Raw genomic sequence first — 12,078 nt, forward strand, 5'->3', positions numbered from 1 at the left:
AAACTTGTGGGAGTATGCAAAAAATATATATATGTATGTTCCCTGTGTCTATGAATGTTAAGTATTGAAAAACTAAAATAACCTACGTGTCTATGGATAGGAAATTGATGAACTCAACTGCAGGACATCCATATATCAACCAATCAAAAGAAGAAGGTAAATCAGTTTGTAATGAGGTGGAATATAAAAATAAGTGAAAAAAGCAAGCTGTTGCACACTCTCATTTTTATAAAGTCAAATACCTAAATGATAGAGGAATAAATATAATTATGTAATTATAAAGCTGGGGATGTTCCCAACACCAACAGCAAACATGATCTTGTCAGGGTGGAAAGAGCTGGGAGGCTGAAGATCATCGAGGTCTCCCTTTCTAAGCAATGTTCCTGCATTGTCTGCAGTGTTTCTTTGCAATGATCACACACTATGTATTCTGAACAAAATTAAGAGGCAAAACCACTTTTAAGAAAACAAATACATGGTCTACAGGGGCCATATTTTTCACTATGCATCGGTTTTACGTGCATCTGTTTCTTGAACCCACCTTGCATGCAGCTACAGAGACCATGCAAAGGAAAACGGAAATGTCCACTGGAATGGAGAATGTTTATACCTATTGATACTGAAAAGTTCTGATGGTTTTATTAATTCAGACTGATCGAGGATGTGACACGACACAAAGGATCAGCAAGAAAACAAGGCAATAACAAGGTCAACAGAAGGTCGGTCTTTAAAACCGACCAGATTAGACGGGAAATGAAAGCAAGCCAAACCTTATTCAATAGAATAGAAAAATTTTCTTTTAACAGAGTCAAAGGAAATAGTCATTAAGTTTGCTAGCACCCTACAAGAACCACTTTTTAAATAACAAAAGAACTTCTCAATCCCAAGAGATCATTTAGCACCTCATTTTAAAATAAACTTTCTTACTGTAATTATCCTAAATAAATAAGACTTTCTTTAAAAAAAAAAAAAAATCTGATGGTGTAAGGGCAGTCTTACTCAATTAGACAATGAGATGAGCTAAACACGTGCGTATTCACTATTGCTCCCATCCTGAAACTCAAACTACTCTGGCCATTTAAATTACCTAAACCATCACAAAATCAAGTATCAGGCACAAGATGCTAAAAACTGAGAGGAGTAAAAAGGCTGCCTTAGGGAACACAAAGCTATGTGCATCTGGCATGTGTCTTTAACTTCTGACTCCTGCATATAAGACCTTTTTTTCTCACTTGAAAGAACTTCAAAATTTACAACTGACTTAATACTTCAGAGGAAAAGAAACCTTGCAGATAGAATAATCCAACATACTCATTTCGCCAAGCAAGGCCAGAAATATGAAAAGTGTTTGTTTGCTCAAAGTCATCCAGGGGCTGAGCTGTTGAGCACTAACTAGTTCTCCCCACAACAAAGCTGCTGACACTCGAAGGTGCAGGGACTGGAGATGGGACACGGCTGGAGCAGGTATCCTTCCCATTAAATGACTTGACTGTCGTACTCAGTGAGGTCTTTCATGATTTATCTTGAACATTATTAGATTACCTTTCCAAATCTCATTTTCTAGGAAAGACTAGTCCTATCCATTGCTACATGGTGGCTAAGGAACCAGCCCCACCAGCCCCACCAGTCGCCCCAGCATCACAAAACTCCAGCTGGGGCAGTAAACATACTTTGGTTCTTCAACAATCCTAGCAAGATAATGTAGTTTTGTGAAGAAACAAAGACTCTGTGAAGAAACAAGTCTCAGAGATTCTGAGACTTGTCAAATGAAGGATTAGAATTCCTTCTCTCCACATGGTGATCCTTAAGTAAACAGACTTTAATTAGGCTCAGCAATGTAATCTTACTTAACAGATAATGGTTTCTCATCTACAAAGTATGTTCTTGAAATTAGGTTAAACTCTGAAACCACTTATTAAATAATAACTGTTGAATTCTGTAGTGGGGTTTCTCAAAGACTATAAAACTCACTGAGGGGAAGGGAGATACATATGGTACAGAGGTGCTATATTGAAAAATACCTTATGAGCAGTCAGGGACAGTTTTTGATCCATGCCAGAAAGCAAACTTATAATCATTAGGATTATAAAGCAAAGGTTTTAGACAGTATCCCTCCTCTAGTATCTGTTAAATAATGCCAACGCTGATATGGCCCACACTGTCAGCACAAAGTGCAATGCACCATCTCTCAAGCGCCCCAATTACTAACAGACAGAGGAGGGAGCTCTGCAATGCGGTGGGGTTTGCTTGGCTTACTTATACCAGCTTTGCAGCCCTGAAATTTAAAATAACATAGCAGTCAACACTGCTGATTTTAATAGAGAGGAAACTGTAGCTGTGGTTATAACAAATTGCATAAATGGCCCATCTGGAACATACATTTAAATTAAAGCTAAGGTGACTAAGTAACTTTAAAATGATTATTTAAAAACCTTCTAAAAAGCTTTGCTTTCTACACATTTAGACGTCTTTCTACTGGATACTTCTACAGAGAAAGAGCAGTCATCACTCTTAGCAGTGTTTCACTCTCATCAGGTACAGCTCATCAGTGTACGAAGTTAGTTGTGATTTCTTTAAGAGGTTTGTTCAAAAACAATGATTCCCATCATTCATTTATGAATGACAATGACCTTAAAGCCAATGTGACTTAGGCTTCCACTTTCTCCATATAATCTTAATTTTCCATCAAATAAGGAACAATCATGAATGACTCTATCAAGTACCAAAAATCTCTTTATATTGACAAAAGTTTAATCAAATCGATGTATACGTAATCTCTGAGATCTCCCTCACTTCATGCTTACTATAACATTTCAAATTTCCTAAGCATCTGCTTTTATAACTTGAATTATATTACATAACCATGTCTTTTATTCATGTATGAATGAATGGATGCTTTTCCCTCTGCCTAAAATGAAAGATTCCAAAAGGTCAACAACCATACCTTCCAAGTCTTCAATTTTCCTATATTCGCCATAACAAGCATCAATAGAAGAGTCAACTGAACTCATTTATTAAGCAAAAGATTTAACTTATATGCAGAGTACATCATGAGAAACACTGGGCTATAAGAAGCACAAGCTGGAATCAAGATTGCCGGGAGAAATATCAATAACCTCAGATATGCAGATGACACCACCCTTATGGCAGAAAGTGAAGAGGAACTCAAAAGCCTCTTGATGAAAGTGGAAGAAGAGAGTGAAAAAGTTGGCTTAAAACTCAACATTCAGAAAACGAAGATCATGGCATCCAGTCCCATCACTTCATGAGAAATAGATGGGGAAACAGTGGAAACAGTGTCAGACTTTATTTTTGGGGGCTCCAAAATCACTGTAGATGGTGACTGCAGCCATGAAATTAAAAGACGCTTACTCCTTGGAAGGAAAGTTATGACCAACCTAGACAGCATATTCAAAAGCAGAGACATTACTTTGTCAACAAAGGTTCGTCTAGTCAAGGCTATGGTTTTCCCTGTGGTCATGTATGGATGTGAGAGTTGGACTATGAAGAAGGCTGAGCGCGGGAAGAATTGATGCTTTTGAACTGTGGTGTTGGAGAAGACTCTTGAGAGTCCCTTGGACTGCAAGGACATCCAACCAGTCCATTCTGAAGGAGATCAGCCCTGGGATTTCCTTGGAAACTCCAGTACTTTGGCCACTTCATGCGAAGAGTTGACTCATTGGAAAAGACTCTGATGCTGGGAGGGATTGGGGGCAGGAGGAGAAGGGGGACGACAGAGGATGAGATGGCTGGATGGCATCACTGACTCGATGGACTTGAGTCTGAGTGAACTCCGAGAGCTGGTGATAGACAGGGAGGCCTGGCGTGCTGCAATTCATGGGGTCGCAAAGAGTCGGACACGACTGAGCAACTGAACTGAACTGAATGATGGATGAGACTGCTTAAAATAGTAGTGGAAGTCTGGGGCTTTCTTTCTGAGCAGGTCAGCCTCTGGGATAAGTAATTAGGAAGGATCAGTCACCAATTCATCCCTATCTAGAATGAATACCACTTTATTCATGAATAAACAATGTAATATTTTGCAAAGATTGCTTTTCAGTTAAACTCAAGAAAGAAAGAAAGAAACTTTTCCATCTGTCTTCAAAGGTTTTTTGTGTGTTTTTTTTAAATTTTATTTATTTATTTTAATTGGAGGCTAATTACTTTACAATATTGTAGTGGTTTTTGCCACACATTGACATGAATCAGCCATGGGTGTACATGTGTTCCCATTTTACATGATTCACTATTTACATGTAATCTATTCGAATAGTTTCTTTCAAGGCAAAACAATCTAAGGCTGCATGTGGGGGACCGGCCGGGGCAGGGGGGCCAGGGGTACCGGTACAGGATGAGGGCAAATGTCCTACCACATTGCCAAAGCAGTGACTTAGGACGAGCCTATACTATATTCCAAATCCTGACAAACTGCAGCCTAACAGTAAGAGGAGAGGTTGGCCATACCTCATCATCAAGTAGCAGCTACAGGAGAATGAATGAAGATTAAAAAAAAAAAAAAAACTTTCTATTTACTTCATTTTAAAATATTTTCTTACATATCTGGACCATAATGACAGAATCATGTCAACAGGCTCAAACTGCATTGGAGATTTTGTTTTCATAAAGACAATTGTTTTACTCAGTGAAGAGGAAAACCACTCTGAGTGAACTACAGGTTACAGAATTGGATGTTTGCTAGAATTTAAAACAACATTCTCTCTAGTGATGAAGGGCATACATTATAGTTACCTACTTCTCTATCAAAAATACCTATAACCAGAGCTAACTACAGAGGTATGAGAATATTTTTCAGACCACTAGATACCAGGGAGAAATGTTTTAAGAAAAAAAAAAAAAAAAACACATAATTAAAGGCTAGCCAGAATAGCTGCAGTTGTCCCAGAAAATATATACAGATAACACAATATACAATGGAGTTGGGCCTAAAGTCAGGGATGCTGGATGACTTTAAAGGATGCCAGGAAGATGTCAGAGTACGCACTGGGTCAAAGAAAAGGAGCATCACAGGGGGCTGATAAGTGCCAGGGGGGTTAGCCTGTAGGATAAAAGCCTTCCATCCAGGCCATCTCAGGGTTTTTGGTTGAGTTCCACAGGTTAGAACCAGAACAGACTTGCGACCCCAACAGAAAGGGCTATTTGGGCTCGTGATAAGCCAGAATTTGTTTAAGAAACACACACAGTCAGTAGAGATAAGATGGTATTCTTTGAGATGTAACTACTTATTGACTTAGTCTTTCTTACTGGAGACACTCAGATGTAGGCTAACCCATCACTAAAGAGCAGATCTTTGTTTGCTTTAAATAGGAGAGTAAAAGAAGAGCAGTACTGTCATCACAAAACAGGTAAAGAGATTGCAGGGGAAGATGTGCAAGTCCTGCAGGCTACTAGTAAGACAAGAAAAGACAGAAGAAAGAGAAAGTTTGGGGTCAGACAGGAAACATCACAGAGTTCATACTCTGCTTAGAATGGATCTTATTCTGGTATTGGTGCAGACAAAAAGAAGTTAGGCAAGGGCAATTTTGTATAATTTATGAAGTGTGTACTTGTTTCATTTCAATCATAGCTGACTTCACACAAAAATTTCCCAATAATTCAGTTATCTATTGATATTTTCCCTTGTAGGGTAAAGGCCAAAAGCTAAAAAATGCTTTTCTTTCACTAAGAATTATTATATTTGGAAATCAATTGAAATAGATTTAGGAACTATAATCTACCAAACACCTACATCATGATATAATTTGGTTTAAAAAAACTATTACTCAACATACCAGAACAAATGCCTTTTCTGTCCTTCCCAGAAAGAGCCCAAGTTCCAGAAATTTCATACAGCTCATGTAAGTGTCAACCTCATATATATTATTAAATATGATTGTTCTTTCCTTGAGGGCATCCATTCAGATTTGCCCTCAGTTTAATATTCATAATGTAGTTTCATTTTTCAGGCTATACTACAATAAAGATGAAAACTTTTAAACTTCTCTTACCAACTCAGTCTTTGTAAATGAGACAGAATGTAAACAGACAAGATAAAGTCGTCTTCTATCTGTAGGCTATACTTAAAGCTTACCATGAGTCGAGCATCTTCTCGTTCCAAAATTTTCTGGGTCTGATCATCAGGGAACTTCAGTACAGTGGTTATAACCTTTGCCATGGTCTACAAGAAAGACAGGAGACAGTCACCAGGCAGCAGGGCAGATGGCTCTCACCCCATTCTGACATGTCCTGCCAGCGGGATTCTTTAGTGCTCTCAATGGAAGCCACGACCAAAGAAGTATGATGTGAAGGTATCAGTCAAGGAAATAACAGTCAATTACAGAATTTCAATTTGAAAGGACCCCTCACAATGCCTGGGTTGATATTATTTTAAGAAGATGTATTCACAATAGCATGAAGCCATATAAAGTTCTAATGTTCTTGGCCCTTTGTCTTATTAAAATGAAACTTTATTACTCATTCATTTTATAAGGCTTTTTATTTGTAGAAATCTATCTAATAAGTGATGTATTGCCAAAACATATGCTCTAAATAATCAGAATTAGATACTCCCAAGTTCCGCTTGAACTAAATCACATCATATATCTCATAAACATGGGCTACTGCATGAACATGAACATGCTTATAGGTATTTTTTTAAGACATGCAGCACATCAGCCTAATAGAAATACAAATTACATTTTAAATAAACACAAGATGTTTTGTTTGGTAGAAAACAGGATGAATCAAAACATTACACATGGTGGCTTGCAAAACAAGATCATAAACTGTGCAGATCTAAATAAATATACCGTAAGCCAGACTGTCACCCATAAGCTCGTGGAAAATTCTCCTCAAAGGCTGAAATTCCCTATTTTGTATCAAGATGAGATGGTTTGAGGGAGACAGAGAGGAAAGAAGATACCACTTATGAAATAAGTAGGATAACAAGGTCAGCGCTCACATACAAGTTCAGGTACTAGTGCTCTGTTGAGGACGAGGAGCAGTGCTCCTTACTGTAGGGCTACAGAGGACGGGGAGGCTCACCCAGGAAACTGACTCTTAACATTCTGTGTTCACAGTTACGTGACTGTGCATGTGTTCTGGGCAGACTGCAGGGAGGGAGGGAAGTGTGACTGCAGAAGGTCACGGAGCAAAAGATGACATAATATAGTTAATCAAAATTTTAGGAACACACAGCATTAGGAGAAAAGCATAATTATTTCCAGGAAGAATGGAGATGTTAGAAAAGAACTAACATTTTTTAAATTCCTATTATGTGTTAAACCTAGGCAAGGCACTTCATGTATTTCTAATACTTATTTCAACTAACAGGTCAACTAACACTATTCTTCAACCCCAAACCCCAAACCATAAAGAGCAAGATTTTAGAGTCTGACTCTCCTTCCTTTATCTTTGCCTCTGCCAGCTTGGGAGAAAGCAATGGCACCCCACTCCAGTACTCTTGCCTGGAAAATCCCATGGACAGAGGAGCCTGGTGGGCTGCAGTCCATGAGGTCGCCAAGAGTCGGACACGACTGAGCGACTTCCGTTTCACGCCTTGGAGAAGGAAATGGCAACCCACTCCAGTGTTCTTGCCTGGAGAATCCCAGGGACGGGGGAGCCTGGTGGGCTGCCATCTATGGGGTCGCACAGAGTCAGACACGACTAAAGTGACTTAGCAGCAGCAGCAGCTGCCAGCCTGATGATCAAAAAAAACCTTTAATACAACTTAGTTCCTGGAGAATACCAAAGGCATTTTACAAAAATCCTCACCCTTTAAACTGTATTGCCTAGACAGAATAGAATCTTCTGTGCTAAACTGAAGTCTAGAAACCAAGCATATATGTGGCATGAAATGGCAAGAGAAATAAGCAGTAGTAACTGTTTCAATATTCTTTTTATTAACACTCTGTAAATTTAGCTTATCAAGTTCGAATAACCCGAAAGTCCACTTATACCCATTATGAAACCATATATATTATACACTTAGGCACAAACATGTAAAAAAAAAAAAAAAAGAACTGTGGCTAGTTGCCTCAACACACTTCTAAAAACATTAAATGGGAAACCCACCTCTAAACTCATCAGCGATGCTGAATTTGCAGCTTGTTACCCAGTAAAGACTTACAGCTCTTCCCTGGCTTTAATGGAAAGCCCAGGTTCTCTGCCATACCATGGGAAAGAAATCAGCCTGTCTACTCTACATACAATATCCTCAGGCCCTGGGAAGTAAGGAAAAGTTCAAATGAGCCACCTGGTTTAGAAGTGGCCTCTCCTACCAGGTTTTCCTTAGAGAATTCAATAAAGGATAGAATGAGAAACAGTTTCTATTGAAAAGGAGAACAGGCTGAATTTAAGTACCAAAAATAGCATGAAGGATCAAAATCCAAGGAAAAAAAGTGCCAGGACAGAAGAAAGACCGGAGTTTACTTAACTTCATACTGTAAGAATGTGTATCACACATGTGGTCTAAAAAATCATCTGCCTCATAAAGTAAGGAACAATGTGTGCAAAAGCAAGATGAAGAAAGACAGGTGGGATGACATACAGATCCTGCTGGACAAGAAACAACGGCAGATGATGACCAAATCACAAAGGCCATTAATGTATTCTGGCTCATCCTAAAACCACAGCCTGGTCTCCATTTCAAATTCTTTGTTAATATACAGGAACTGGGCAAATCAACAAAAGAAATGTCTAAAAACAGACATCATGTCTACCCTTGAGTGCATCAACCCTTGCTTGAAAATTTTTAGGGCCACCCTCCAATAACCTACAGGTAGAATTCTGAAACACTCCAGGCCGTCTACACCCTGCAGCCCTAAGCAGAGTCACTTCCACATCACAGAGGCAGTGCTTTAGTTGGAGCAGTCTCCCTGTCATTCGAAAGCCCACACTTACTTTCCTGTCTAGGACTTTCTGTCTGGGCTTTCCTCCTCTCTGAGCTCATCTATCAAAATTTATGCCCCCTGGTAAAGGCCTGTATACACACCTCCTTCTCCATGATGCCCTTGACCTCCCCACAAGTAAATATGGGGGTGCTGCTTTTCAGAGCCCTTGCTACACTCTGTATCACACTGTGCCTAGTGAGAACAGGTCCACCTTCCCACTATATGGTAAACAGCTTAAAAGTAGGGATGATATCCATTTTCATCTCCAGATTCATCATGGAGATAAACATCAGGCCACATACAGTAAGTGTTCAATAAATATGCAATAAATTAAACTGAGTATCTATTTCAATATTGACTTATAAAATGTGATGGCAGAATGAAAGACTACTCATTCTTAGTAACCAGGAAAGCACACTGAATGCTGAAGATACAGCTCACACAGAGGCTCCTCAGCAGAGATGCCTAGCTGCCTGGGCCTCAAAAACATTCCTTATAATATAAGCTGTCTCCCGAGTCACAGCCCAGGATAACTGCAGAGCTCCGAAAGCACAGGCTGAGACCTGGCTGAACTGGCCCCACCCCAGAAGGTAACTGCTGCTGGGCTGGGCCTTTCTTTAGGAATCAGACTCTGAAAGGATCTCACCCCATACATGATTGCAACCTCCAGGACACACAGGCTGAGGCAGTCACACTCTCATTTCATAGATTGAGAAAAGGCTAAATAGCTAATTTAGCAACAACTCTGGGATCATAGCTTTAGACTCACAAATATAACCAAAGGAGCTAAACTTCTGAGAGGCTATTTTTCTTAAAGAAATGCTTTTCTCCCTTCCCTGCAATAACAAGGTAACTTTACCTAAGCCACCTCAAATATAGGCTGCTATCCAACAAGGGCATAGTAATAGAAAGTTACAATTCATTAGCTTTGTTTTTTAAAGATAAGGAGAAAATTCAGTTTTAGCTATCCTTTGAATTAAAAAAAAAAGTTTTTAAGAAAAAAAGGCACTGAATTACTGTGAATTAATACATCCATCTTATGATGCACATTGAGGATCACACTGGATATTTCTTTAACTTGAACTATTTCATACACTGAAATTAGATTTCTGTTGTATCAAGGATTCAAATGATCTCTAGCCCTGTAATTCCTGATGTTTAGCAGAATCTAAAACCTATAAATTCTTAATATTCTCTTAAGAGATTTTTTAATGCCCTTATTTTTAGGTCTTATTTGCCAAAACAACCCCTGAACTGTCTTAATTCCTGAATTTAGCACTTAGTAACTCCCACAAACCAATGAATTAAAACACTGACTGACTGTTTCTTAGAAAATGCATTATCCCATTCTCAGCAAACATATAAGGACAATGTAAAAATTCATGAAGGTAAAAATTTGAAACAGTATCAAAAACAGAAACTGCTTCAAATGAAAAATTTTGTTTTAAGCAATGCTCATGAATTTTCCTAAGTATATTTAATTAAAGATGTATTTACAAAATGCCCACTATAAGGCTTTTAAAAACACTGCAGGGATACAAATAACAATAAGACTAGACTCCACTCTATAAGGGACCTTATAGCAAATTTAACATCCTAGAAAACAAATTAACCAAGCATTATTACCTATGCAGTGGGGTCATTTTTAAATGATCAATACTCTATATGTACAAGAATAACTTTCTTACACTGACCAAAGTACAATATTTCTAAATACCCCTACATAGTCATTCTTAATTAGGACCATTTCCAATACTATCCACACTACCCTTAAGTCTCCATGAAAATGAAATTTCATCTCCTAATCTTAAGATCTGAAGTCAAAAATAGCCACATGCTTCACAAAGTATTAAGTCAAAGAAATTTTTATCTTTATTATTTAGCATCAACAATCAGTATTTTTAAATTAATATTTTATAAATGTAACAAATATAAGCAAGATTTGCTAACTCACTTTTGCAAACTCAGAGCAATAACACAATTACCTACTGCCTACTATCAGCATATATGGTCTGCTAGCAGTAAACACACAACATCAATATGTTTATTAAAAATGGGATACATTTCCTTCTAAATTTAACCATATGACAAATCACCAGACACAATTTATACCTTAGTCTCACGACCCATCATATACTCAAAAAGCACTTTGCGCAAATACTCAAACTCCGTAGGTTCTCCAAAGAGTGAGACATCAGTATGGTACAAATTGCCACCTGTCAAACAAACAAACAGATTAAACTGTAAAGAGAAAACCAGATAAGCTACTTAGCACTTAGAAAAAGATAAACTAAAACACAAAGTAACAAAGAGAGAGGCTTTACTCTTGTATCAACTGTATTATATTAGATTGCACTACGATATGTATATACATTGTATACTATAATGTATATAGCATTCCAACTGGTATTTTTCCTTTAGAAGAGAAAACAAGTATTATTGCAGCAGTTTTATTTCTCACATCTTCCCCCTCCTCCAAGCCTTGACCTTCTTCTGCTTCATCTTTCTGGCATAACAATTTAAAAAGACAAGGCCTAGGGAAGACGAAGATTTCTTAAAACCAGTATTTCTCTCCCAAATACTATGTGGTTGGCTTCAGATAGTCTATGGTGACTAAAATGAACAATTATTTTTACTTTGTTAAGGAGTTCAGTAGCTCATCAGAACTGGACATGGAACAACAGACTGCTTCCAAATAGGAAAAGGAGTTCGTCAAGGCTGTATATTGTCTCCCTGCTTATTTAACTTATATGCAGAGTACATCATGAGAAATGCTGGACTGGAAGAAACACAAGCTGGAATCAAGATTGCTGGGAGAAATATCAATAACCTCAGATATGCAGATGACACCACCCTTATGGCAGAAAGTGAAGAGGAACTCAAAAGCCTCTTGATGAAAGTGAAAATGGAGAGTGAAAAAGTTGGCTTAAAGCTCAACATTCAGAAAACGAAGATCATGGCATCTGGTCCCATCACTTCATGAGAAATAGATGGGGAAACAGTGGAAATAGTGTCAGACTTTATTTTTCTGGGCTCCAAAATCACTGTAGATGGTGACTGCAGCCATGAAATTAAAAGACGCTTACTCCTTGGAAGGAAAGTTATGACCAACCTAGATAGCATATTCAAAAGCAGAGACATTCCTTTGACAACAAAGGTCCGTCTAGTCAAGGCTATGGTTTTTCTTGTG

General features: G+C 38.2%; 1 protein-coding gene across 9 annotated transcripts in view; it reads right to left on the bottom strand.

Moving 5' to 3' along the window:
• The window catches only part of GOLGA4 (golgin A4), a 110,369-nt gene that overhangs the window by 4,368 nt on the left and 93,923 nt on the right, over positions 1-12,078 (bottom strand). For all 9 annotated transcript variants that reach the window (XM_027523245.1, XM_027523248.1, XM_027523247.1 and 6 more), the window contains 2 exons: positions 11,001-11,104; positions 6,089-6,175 (listed from right to left, as the gene is read on the bottom strand). In XM_027523245.1, the coding sequence (XP_027379046.1) occupies positions 6,089-6,175; positions 11,001-11,104 (191 nt within the window). The remainder of the gene's footprint in view (positions 1-6,088; positions 6,176-11,000; positions 11,105-12,078) is intronic.

This window comes from Bos indicus x Bos taurus, chromosome 22 (genome assembly GCF_003369695.1).
Source record: "Bos indicus x Bos taurus breed Angus x Brahman F1 hybrid chromosome 22, Bos_hybrid_MaternalHap_v2.0, whole genome shotgun sequence".
NCBI lineage: Eukaryota > Metazoa > Chordata > Mammalia > Artiodactyla > Bovidae > Bos > Bos indicus x Bos taurus.